The 12,857-nt window shown below is 36.9% G+C and overlaps 1 protein-coding gene across 1 annotated transcript in view; it reads right to left on the reverse strand.

Moving 5' to 3' along the window:
• chrna6 (cholinergic receptor, nicotinic, alpha 6) overlaps window positions 1-7,312 on the reverse strand; it is a 13,714-nt gene extending 6,402 nt beyond the window's left edge. The window contains exons 1-3 of the mRNA XM_088373067.1: window positions 7,111-7,312; window positions 1,627-1,766; window positions 652-696 (exon numbers count right to left, since the gene is read on the reverse strand). Of these exons, the coding sequence (XP_088229193.1) occupies window positions 652-696; window positions 1,627-1,766; window positions 7,111-7,168 (243 nt within the window). The 5' untranslated portion in view covers window positions 7,169-7,312. The remainder of the gene's footprint in view (window positions 1-651; window positions 697-1,626; window positions 1,767-7,110) is intronic.
• Between the last annotated feature and the right edge of the window lie 5,545 nt (window positions 7,313-12,857).

A 12,857-nucleotide genomic window follows, 5' to 3' on the forward strand; every position in this document is an offset into this window, starting at 1 on the left:
GCATCCGTTGCAAGGAGCTTGTGCATTAAACAAATTTGACAAGGTAAACAATGAAAATGATCCTTTTAAAGAATGAGTTAAAAACACACTTATAGATAGAAACCCCCAGAGAATCACTCCATTGGCATTTATCCACTTTAATTATATTCTTAAAAATAGACAGCTGACACATTACAAACAAAAGTAACCTCTGCAGACAATTGAATGTATTTTAAGCAACAGCCTATGTTTTGTTGAATTGTATCAACATCAAACAGACATTGCAACTCTAATTTCATGTTTTGATTAGTTGAATAGCATTTAAATACACATATGCCATGAGAGCAAATTTGGCGATTAAATTTGGTTACAAGATTTACTGCAAGTTATTGCGTACCTCTACATGTTAATGCTTACATTGACTGTTGCGTCTATCTAGAATCTCTTAGTTTTACCAATACAACCTCAATTGCTGTGTTTAGCATTTTGGTGACAAATGTAGATGGCATGATGCAGTGGCATTTCACCCTGATTAGTATGTAGAGCTGCTCTTCACCTTTATTTCTGTGGACAAACCTTGACAGCCCACCTTTAATGTGGTGGTCTACAAGGGAAAATGCTATAATGATTTCACCCAATGGTGGGAGTGAGTGTGGGTGTGCGTGTACTTACATGCCTGAGCCATAAATTTGTTTCCATGATTTGATTGACTTCATCCTGCAGAAAAACACAGAAATATGTGACTTTCAATGTAACTGTCTCTGAAGTAAGCTTGTGAATTTAAAAGGAAAAAGTGGGTCAATGACCCAGTACATTTATTTGGGTGTAAAAAGCAAAATTTTGCTTCTACAGTGGTGTTTTATTTGACAAATGGATTAATATAAAGGAAATTAGAATCCACGGGGGTCTTTACAGGTTTAATAACATATTAATATTTAAATAAATGGAATGAAGCATTTTACTTTTGCCTTCCACTTTATTATATGTAGCCAATTACAGCACCACTGACCACTGATATTGTGAAAACAATGTCAAGGGAGATTATAATGTGCATAGTTATAGGTATTTTTATTCTTATTATTCACAGGAACAGATGGCAGATTAGATGAGGACAGTTTACAGTTTACAAAAACTCTTTTCTCCAGTCAACCTGTTTTGAGCAGGATTCTCAAACATAGCACATACTGAGAGCATCTTTGCTTACAGGTCTATTAACTCCCCTTTCGTGTAATGTCATCTTGAAGAGATAAAGCTACACATCAGTCAAGTCTGAGAAATGCCTCAGCAGGCAATTTTCTTCCCCTTATCTCAGGCTTTACTTTCAAAGCTGACTAATATCACTTCTTCAAGGAATATTTGGGATTTATTTTCTCTTATATTGGACTTGATGCATGTTTTTTATTTGAAGGGCTGTAACATTTGAATCTGTAAAATCACTCCCCACATACACAAAAAAACACACAATTTGCTACTACTGTACTATTACTACATTTTCAAGGTAATTAGTAACACAGTCCAAGGGAGGTGTCTAAGAGAATCAAATGCTTGATGATACTAAGAGGTATCAAGTGTCACAAAATGTTGGACATACTCTCCCTTTTATGGAATTGATTAGATTTATCCAATGTCTGCGTAAGTTTAGCTTACAACTTTGACCAGCTGTGAGATGGAGACTTCAAACTCCACCGTGACAGGGTCTGAGACGTTCTCCACTGGTCTGATGAACTGGTTGTATCTCCTAAAAAGCTTCCTGAAGAGGCGGTCTTCTGCTTTAGATGCAAGGCAATCTGCGGGTGCAATGAGAAATGAGACAGGCAAGCCAAAAGCAGGTATACTTGATAAAACTGCATTTTACAATATGAAAAGAATATTTCAGGGGATGCTAATTAGTAACATAATCAAAGGCAGACATCACAAGAACCATTAAATGAAATAAATGTAATTGCCTCCAGACACGTGAAAAGATGTTTTGATTGTAACTGATGCTGATCAACTCCCTGGGGCTCTCAACATCATATGTTCATCATCAGATGTTGCCCAAACAAAAAGGCAAATATGAACTTGGCTTAAAACGTAAATACATCATTTATTTCAAAATCAGTGTACGTAAGTGTGTGTGGTGTGGTGAGGTTGCAGCTGTCTCCCCTCACAATGCTGCTTCTATTATATGGAGACAATATACAGTAAAATGTCAGGGGAAAATTACATTCCATATCTGTGGGCTCCACAATGACCTTTTAGTCTAACCTGAATGACATGACGGCATTACATTTCACAGCCTCCATATATTTCAATTTAGCTCTGAATTAATTTGAAAGCCACCAGTTCACACGTGCACCATTGTTGATACCACAGTCAGCTAATCTATGAATAAAGCTCTTTGGTTTTGGAAAACCAAGGTGACAATATATCTTTTCACAGTCTGGTAATTTGCCAGCCGTGGATCGCTACACAATTTTTATTGCAATTTACCTTCATAATTACACCTATCCTTATCTACAGTATAGTGTATACTGTTCACTGTTTTGGTCGCACATGGATGGACAATTTGTAAACAATTGAAGCATGACCTTTTAAGATGATATGGAAAAACTAATGAATGATAATGAGGGCAGGTTCAAGATGATTAACACTAGCAGTGATCTGAACTGTAACATATATATAATATTACATTGAATATTGGGACAAGGAATTAAAGCAAACACCTTCAGTTTTCTTTCACCTGTATCAATCGTAAGCTGAAATAATAATAACCGCAACAATAATACAACTACACCGCCACTGACAATTATTATTATTATTATTATTATTATTATTATTATTATTATTAATGTTGTTGTTGTTGTTGTTGTTGTTGTTGTTGTTGTTGTTGTTGTTGTTGTTATTATTATTATTTTTTTATTCCAGCTGCTGCCACAACAGATCAACTGTTTATTATTAAGCAAAATGCTATGATATGGGCACTATAAAAAATTGTACTGCTGTTTTGAAATGCAGTGTGCAGTAAAATAAGTTACCACCGCAATGAGGGCCAAGCTTCAAATTTGGTTCTTTAGATGATGAGGACAAACATCTCACCTCAAAAATAAAACAAGTATGAAATGAACAACGAAACAAGTAGAAACTTTCTCTACACACTTTGTTGTCTTTAAACAAGTGAGTCATAGAAGCGATCAAATCTGTTGTTTGTGTAATACCCCCACTCTTCCTCCTACAACCCCTATGCTCATGAAACCACACCAAAAAAAATCACCGTATTTGCCTTCCTATTAATAACTAAATCAATATCCTGTATACATAAGCAAGGTGGCACCAAAGGATGAAGAATGAGAGGCGGCAAAGTAAGAATGCATGAAATAAAGAACTGAAGAAGTTAAGACTTGAAAAGATATGAACAGGTGTGAAATGGAGATCTACTATTTAAGAAAACACAACAGTCAGACTCTCAAAATGACTATGGTAGCTAAATCATGTTGTTGACCATAGTCTGTTGCAATGTCATGACCTCTGATATAAGTGCTACCAAGCCATCTCAATGCTCAGTTTGGGTTAACGTTGATATTAAACTCGAGCTTTTTAACTTTATTATACAAAAACTGTGTGAGAATACCCTTTTTTCCCCATGGGACTACATTTGCTCCCCTTCCCCCTGCAATATTATCTGGTAGATCCCAAAATGCCAGCAGGGCTTACATTGGATTTAGCTGAAAGCATCTGTGATGACCTGGATGCGTATTGAACAAACATGCATGGCATACAATCTGACATTTTTTTGTCTATCGTGTGAAACACGATCATGAAAGAAAATAAGGAAGATTATGTTAAAATACTGAATTTCAAAGGCTGTTCATTTCATGTCCTAAAATGCACAATATGAATTATTCAACATAATGTGCCGAAGCTGTCAAAACTTGGAGCACAAGTTTCTTGAAGTGTAGATCTCATGAGGGATATTTAACGCAGCCAAGCATTACGGATTGGAGGTCAACTTGGATCGTGAGAAGAAAAATGGCTCCGGATGGGTGTCATTTAGGAGGATAACGAGGGAATAGGAGGAAAAGGAAGCTATGGAGTCACCGATGAAGGAGATGAGTCCTTGCTGTGTGAGAACCTTTTAGCCTTCACTCACTTTTTGAGTGTACAGCGGGTTTTAACTGAGAAAGTTGAGTTATGCATCAGATGCGTCAACTTTAAGTGTCTTGAACATGAATAATAACTTCTTGGTGGGATAGAACAAGATGGTGTCGAACAGGGCTATAAAGTAAACTAATGTATTAAGACTTGCTGAATAAAAGTTCAAGACATTCATAGATGACAAATTACATGTTGGTGTTCACTCATCTCTTACAAATTGATTTTTTTTTATCCTTGCTACAAGTGAAAAATAAACTGCTCAAATTTCCCTTGAGGTACACTCGTGCCAAATTTGGGTTTGTTTCAGGATGTAACATAATCATTCAAACTTTGCAGTTTAAATTTTCCCTCTATTGTGAAAATGATTTGCTCAATAAATAAGAGCTAGGTAAATGTTATATTGTTCTTTCTGAGACATTAGGGGGTGTCTTTGATATAAATATGTTGAAATTGATATAATGTCCAGGTTAAACGCAGTGTCAATAAAATGGGATGGTAATGACAGCTGTTTATGAGGTATTTTCAACACATTTGTCTATGAGTCACTTGATACTTAGCCATGCCCCTTCTGTTCTGTGTTCTGCTCTATAAATGTTCTGGTGATATAATCCTTGTTAGCGCACAGCTACGTACACCACATGAACACACACACACCATACCATTGTTGTATTGCACACTTCACTGACTGGCTTGTCAGTCATGCATTTAAATACTGTACATAACCAAAACCTTGTCTGCAATTATTACAACTAAAGTGGACTTGAAATGACACATTTGAAGAGCCACACTTGGGAACTTTTGTATCATTTGTAAATATTACATTTCAAATCAAAGTTATATTATCCGATAAGCTTCCATTTTATGAGAATGTCCCAATGTAGTGTCCTCAGAAAATAAATTCCCACTTAGTGAATGTGACTGTGTTTCTAAATCGTGCTAAACAAACAGAGGGTTGCATTGTCCTCCATCTCGGAGTTTCTGTTCGTATTTCAGCAAGTCAGTTTGAGTTAGCCAAACACTGTTGAGAACGGACTTACCAGTACCACATCACACACAGGTGCCCCACACCTGACCTGCAGCCAAATAAAAAAAATAAAAAAAACAGTTGTATACCTTTTGGTCCCACAGAGTGCCGCACACCTGACATGCAGCCAAATAGAATTTTTAAAAAAACTGAATTGTATACTTTTTGGTCCCACAGAGCGCAATGACATGTCCTTTATTATTTTTATATCTCAGATCACCACGCTGTGCTCATGTGTGTGCATTTGGTGTTTTTATTTTATTTTTTCATTTCCTTCCTATGCCAGCCAGTGCCGTTCTGACACTCATGCAACACATGATGGCGTTCTTTATATTGGTTTCACTGTTGGCATGCATTCAATATAATTTACACTCATGTAAACTTTTGGTTGTTCTTGGTTTGAGGCTAATGTCTAGAGAGGGACGTCGTCTATTCTTTTGTCAACGATGCTTTTTGCTGGAGTTAGTTCATTGGCGTATTATTGTTGTCAGGCCGAAACCTTGTACCTCCAAATTAGTCACTTTTCAGGAGACCCCAAAAATGACATGTTTGTTCAACCATTAACATTCATAAGCAAAAAGACTGAAGGATTTTTAACATTTTCCATAGGTTAGTAATTTGTAAAAAATAACAACCACCCAGGTCGACTGACCAAAATAGAGATTTTTGAAAAAACAAATTGTGACTTTGAGGTTTCAGCCCGACGCCAGCGATATGTTAATGGCTATTATGAATATTTGCATATATTTAAAGAGGAATGAAAAGAACCAGTGACTGGAAGAAAAGCATGAAGAATGGAGCCCACACTACCTGCACCAAAGTCAGTCATGGATTTTTTCAATCCTAAAATTAAATTGTAAAATACACTATTTATTAAAATGACTGCTGTAATACGGTGTTGATGGAGAACAAAATAAACACACATTTAATCCCACTAGGTCTACATTAGATAAAGAATTAGGCACAGAGGCTGATAAACCACGAAAGGTCCATGGTAATGCTACCACATAATTACCCTCTCTATGTTCAGCTGAATATTTCCATGTCAGATGCAGGCTGTCAGGGAAAGACATTGACAAAGCAGCTAAAACATTCCCTTATCAATTCTCAGTTCGTCTTATTTTTTCCTTGGTTCGCTTCTCCAATTCAGCCACAAGAGACTGCTGTTTTTCAAAACCTATTATTTATTTAGGCATGGCTACAATAATGGAGCAATCAATGACGAATGAGATCTGATGTTGAAGCAACAGAGGAAAAAAATTAGTACCCTACGGGCCTCAACTACCAAAGGTGCTGTTGAAGGAGTCAGAACATCCAGTTACGCTGATTTTCAAAACCACAAATAATTCTATAATTAATTTTCAAACGTGCTTGTCGTCTTTAGGGAGCCTCTGCCAGCTTACGTTGGATGGAAGGTGAATGTTGGAGGAAGTGTCTGGACAAAAACTTACACAAGCATGTTGAGAACATACAAGACAAGAAACCCACTCGATTATGAGATAGATGGACTAACAACAACTCCATGTGTGCTTTCTCAAGTACCATCAGAAGATGAATTCCAAAATAAGACAAGAAGGTCATATTGGAACACCCCCACCCACCGTCCCTCATTAGTTGCAAAGATGGAATTACAAACATTTGCATTCATCAGAATTCATTTTCCTTCTGTGCATTTCATTTTGATGGCCTAGTTAATACCAAATACTTCAGAAAAGAATAACAATAATAATGATAATGATAATATAATAATAATAATAATTTCTAAACAATAATTAATAATAGATAAATAATACATAAATAATAAAATAATAACAAAATAGTGCAACTCCTACTCATGTACTGTATGCAGTATACCGTACTTTAGTGCAAGCTTCTTTCTGACCTCTCGCGACTTCAAAAAAAGTCATGCCATGCAGTCATCTCTAACTCTGTAGGTGTTTAATGCAGTGGAACAAGTGGCAAATCATGCTTACCTTGGGTCACCAAACCTCCAAGAAGAAGAACCCAAGTCCATTTTACAACTGGATGCATCTTTCATTTGTTTATTTTATGCTGCGTCCTGCAGCTTTCTGATTTCTGACTGTGCTCGTGTCTCTCGTCCAGGAGCGTCGTTGTGGATTTGCCAGGTTGTTCCGTACTGATCCAAACTTGACTGAGTCCTTCGCTCCTCCTCTTCCTCCTCCTCCTCTTCCTTCTCCTCCTCCTCCTGCTCCTCTCCAGGTCCGCTGCATCCCTAATCTGGCCCCCTCCCCTCCTTTTATGTGTTGGTGGGAGTCACAGGAGGGACTGATCACAATTTGTGCGTTGGGAATCACTGTAAAGACATTGCTCATAATTTCAAATTAACGGTTGATCACCAGCCTCAAATGTACATATATCTATTTAGGCCCACTTTGAAAACATCGTAAAATGATTTGGCTTCTCATGGCTGACTGAAAAGAGCAAGAAATGAGCAGTTCCCCTGAAGCTAAAGTGCAATTTCTGTCAAATTGTTTATAAGTCATGTATCATTCACCACTTCCAATTTAACTATATTTGGGAGTCTTGACTACATCCGGCTATTATGAGTCGGTAGTTAATATAATAATTTTGTTTAAAATGTGTATTTTCTAACAATCACATTCAGCAAAGACAGTTTTGCGTGGGCTGCTGCAATCAGAACGAAGTTACGGTTAACACCTTGCTGTCATGTTTTCATGTTGTATCCCAGGTGACTGTTTGATTCCCCCTTCAGATCAAGCTGATTAAATTTAATTTTGGCTTGCCACTTTCCACGCTTGGTTTGACGTCATCAAGGTAATCAGGCACTCTCAGTCAGGCTGAACTGTTTCCACTGGCTCGTTAGAAAACAAATAACAGAAAGAACTCTGCTGGATTTGTTTTTACTCACAAATGAATGTTTCAACTACTGTCTCTTTATTTCTTCATTAAGTCCTTGCTATGGCTGTTTAAACAAATCATAATATAATAAGGCTTCCAAAACAAAAGGATGATACATACTTGAGTCCTACATTAATACAATCGCGTTTGTGTGGATTTAAAAATATCACACAGTATTTTGTAATTAAGTAGAAATACACTGCAATTCCCAGACCCCATTCGACCTTCCTTCTTCTGCACAGTCAGTAAAAACAAAATCAATACATTTAAAATAAATCGTTTCAAATTAATTGACAATGTCTCTAAAATTATTAGTTTTTTGTGAGGTCTATTAACGATTCTGAAATCCCATGTTTTGGCATATATTGCCAGTGGTAGGAGATGTCTATGCCCTGGGAGTGTCTTATTTTTATTTTATGTCATTAATGTTTTAGTTTTTATATTGTTAATTTTTGTTAAGTCATTATACCGCATACGTAGTGTCAAAGAATACAACATTTTACTTTTGTAACCTTGGTCAAATTCATTTAAATGTTTTGATACAAAGCAAACACACCTTTAAAACATAAGTCAAACATGAAATTTAAGTTGAGTTGGTTTGTGTCAGGTCAAACTAGTTGATATGGGACATGGTGTAGAAAGAATTTCCATGATATTTACTACATACAGGTATTTGCTTTTTCTAAACTATTTATACAAGTCACAACATACGCATTTTAATGCAATACAAAAAGAAAAACTCAGAGAGGATTGTCAGAATGTAGACCGAAAATGGAGAGGTCGTGGCAGGTGAATTTATTCACACTCTATATCAATCTCAAAAACAGTCAAACTTCCTTTAAGAATGGTAGTTGATCACAAAAATATCTATCATAGGCAAAGTCATCAATCAATCTGTTCCTTCCAATCTGTTATTTTTTTAAGGTGATCTGTCAGTGTTTCATGAATCTAATTCCTGCACACAAGCAAACAAAGGACATAAAAAAATGAAATGAATGAAAGGCATGTTGACTGGTGCCCGAGCGCTCAGCGTAAAAACTAGCATAACTTTATTTTCAAATTTAGTCGATAGTTTTTGCAACCGTGTTAGTTGTGCGTTTCTAGAAAAATAATTTTTAAGCAGAGTAGTATGTACCGTAAATTTTGGACTACAAGCCGCGACTTTTTTTGCAAATTTTGAACACTGAATCACGAGTTTTAGCTGGAGCGATTTATAGTCCGGTGCGTCTTATAGTCCAAATATTACGGTAGTCTACTTATAAAATGTGCTGGGATCCAGATGATGATGAAACGAGCCAATCAGCAAAGAGCAGGCGTAACATCCAGGAAAAAATCCACGAGTTCTTTTGAAGTAAATACTTTAACTGCTGTCGGGTGCTGGGGTTTTCATGATCGATGTGTTTTTAGTTATTTGAAATTAAGTCTAATGTTGACTTCAACCAACAACCGTCTCTTGCACGTGTCGTTTTGTGACGGTGCGCATAAATTACATCACTGTAGGTAAACAAATTTGATTTGCCGGTTAATTTTGGGTTCTCCCCAACAGACTCAATTGCTGTTACAGAATTGGGTCTGGCTTGCCAGGCTACTTATTTTGCGCAACCACTTGATATAATACAATTGCGTAAATTCAACATGCCATTTTTTTCAGTGTTGATTGGCCAGGAAAAGGTTCCGTTCCCTTCCATCCCACAACAACACAAGGCCCCATGACACTCAACTCTACCTGTGTGAAGTCTAGCAAAATACCAAAAGAACAAAAACTCCGCCCATGCAGTTAGACAGCACTTTGCGCTAGACTTGTGCTGGGGACGAAAATGGGGCCGAATGTGTTTTTGCTGTTGCTGGTGAAGCCAATGACCTCAGTGCGGAGCGTCATCACATGCTTCCCTTTGCCCATCTTATTAGTGAGGACGCTTCAAAGAAGAACTAGGTGAGAATCAGTGTTTCTGCCAGGACTATTTAGCGTGACACACCGTAGCCTGCCCCTGTGCTGTGCCTCCAGACATGTTTAATTCATGTTTCTTTTTTATAAAGGCTGGCTGCACACACTCCAAAAGCCATTAAGATCACCATTTTATTCACTCCCTTGTGTCACAGTAACTCTCAAGTTCATCTCATCCAACAATCTCTCCTCGTCATTCATTAAATATCTCCTTTTTTTATTTTATATCTTTCATCCTATACGTCCTGCCATCCTTTCTTCTTTCACCTCATGTAAAGAGGCTTTCTCCCCTTTACACTTGCTCTCGTTCATACAATACACGCACAATAGTGCCATCTTTCTGCCTCAAGTGAAACATAACATAACAATATCTGCTTCCCCTGCAAGAACTTTTAGACTCTTTTGAATTATTCACACACACATATCTGCAGCACATTCCTGACCCCGAAGATAAGTGCTTTTATCTTCAATCCCACGTAATAAAATCTGGATGTCCCTTTTTACACTCCTCAGTCGGATCGTCTCACTGAGGTGGGTTTCGTAGAACACGGATGATCCGCAGATTCTAGGTGATTCTACAAAGGGTGGAGGTGGTGGATGCACTTTAGATCCATGGCTGGGTTTAGGAAATCATATCAAATAGTTTTTGCTGTATGGCTCGTTTTATCACTGGCTGCTGTTTACGATACAATTTAAAAATACAATGCTCATTTGATACATTGCGGTTGATTAAATGTGACAAGAGTGTGAAATAGTAATGCCTAAGAATCATTATGGTTGCCAATCATTGTGATGCCTTTGAAAAAGACCTTTTTTTTATGAAACAACAAAGGGGAAAATAAAATATATCATGTTTGAAGACAAAGGCAGTGAGCTGATCAGTAGGCTTTATTTTATACTAATGATCTACATGTACTGAATTAAATACATTATTGTCAAATAATACATGACGAATGCAGCAATATTTTATATGAAGATCATAAATCCAAGTCAGAATAATATGTTTCTTCTTGTTAAGCCTTTCAAGTCATGTAGCCCATTAAAATAATTTATAAAAAATAAAAATGGGTCAGATATATATTAAGTACATGTCTTGCATTTAATTTATTTTGTTTATTTGGCTCACATACATGCAAAGGCATTTAAGTCACTAGAAGTGTGCTTGTGAAGAAATGAGACTTAGTCTTTAATCCAGCCTCGTGTTGGGGGAAATCAACCTAAATGAGTAATGAGACCATTTTCTCCGGAGAATTGTACTGACGGACAGGAATGGGCTGAAATATGTTCCAGACACTGAATTTCAAACCTTTATATTTCAGTTTAGATCGTTAAACTTGGATAATTCTATTATTATAACTGATTTTGAATCCTGTAATTGAATTTGTTTTGTTCAGTTTGAATAATTGCACTGATAGCCTAAATCTGAATTAAAACTTGACACGGATGCATGATCAGGTGGTCTTCAATTGCCCCTCCTCAGCGGCCAACTTTACATAGTTCACAAGTGAAGATCTTCTTGCAGTTCCTTTTAAAGCACAATGATGAAAAGCCTAATTTGGCGCAAGCCATGTGTACATTTTTTTCTCTGCATGGACTAATGCTTGTTGTGCACACCTGCGCCAGCAGTAGCCCTACATACAGGGCCAATTATTTACAATCTGCTGCAGATACCGCACTTTATATCATGCAGAGTACACAGAAAAAAAGATTATCTTTTTTATAAAATATTCTTCCCAGAGGTATTGAGGCCCATGTGGTTTGTAACCCAAATAGATTTTCTCATCCTGACATCTGCTCCACATATACAATTTGCCACATTTATTTGTGGTACAAATTATATATATAAATCGACAAGCTCGCCAGTTTGTGGGACTTAGTATTATGATAAAGAGCACACACACACACATACAGAGTGAATAAAGACATCCAGGTATAAATGATTAAGACTATAAGAAGCAGTTGATGACACAAGTCTTGAGCCACAGGAAAAAAAATTACTTAAACAAGCTGAAAACCTCTGTTAGTACATCATAAGTGCTGTCTAAGAGCATCCCACTCATTAAAGTCACGAACTGGATAGTTTTATTATTGATGCAACAGCAAAAGGATAGGGAATTAAAATTAGAACAACAGTCAACACAGTTGTGACATTCTTACGTGCCTTAGTTACAAATCACATTACATCAACTCAGAATGCGAAATGAGACATTCTGCCACAGCAAGTGTGAATGTAGTACATTTTTAATTTATTGAATGTTAACGCTTGTCTTAATTCCCAGAAAAGCCAAGAGGGATGTTTTGTCTTTCATGAATCTTGAATATTTTTGACAGTGCAGGTAGGTCTCACCAAGTTTTCTACACTTGCCTGTGCACACAAGGTAACGTACCAGAGATCACATGCTGTGGGCAGCACATAGTTGTTTATCTGATATGACAGCCTGACCACAATCATCAACCTTTGCATGCAATTTTAAAACACAAAAAAAGTGACAGTGTCTTTTCTTAAGAACTAGTCAGAAGGGCTGTTATGTTGTTGCTGTGTAGTCAAGACAAATGGAGCCAAACACAAACTATGAGCAAAAATAGACAGTAGGTCACGTTTTAAAGAAACTTTGCAACCGTTTACGTTGCGTTTTAGTGCGGACAGCACATGGTCATATTTTCCTGAAGTGATGAAAAATCCTCAAAGTTTGATGAGGCATTGTTGCAGTTCTTAGATACGTCGCCCCAATTGCGTGTCATGAAAATGTCCGAAAGCGTAATTAACTTAGTAGTTCATAAATGTTCAATAATGAATTATGAATTGTAAAATTGTGAACTGAACTTTGAACTAGTTCATGTCGAAAATTAACTTTCCCAACACTGACTGTGCTTGTATCAAAGTCTTAAAAAATG

The sequence above is a fragment of the Syngnathus floridae genome, chromosome 4 (assembly GCF_059516105.1).
Source record: "Syngnathus floridae isolate MCC-2025c chromosome 4, RoL_Sflo_1.0, whole genome shotgun sequence".
NCBI lineage: Eukaryota > Metazoa > Chordata > Actinopteri > Syngnathiformes > Syngnathidae > Syngnathus > Syngnathus floridae.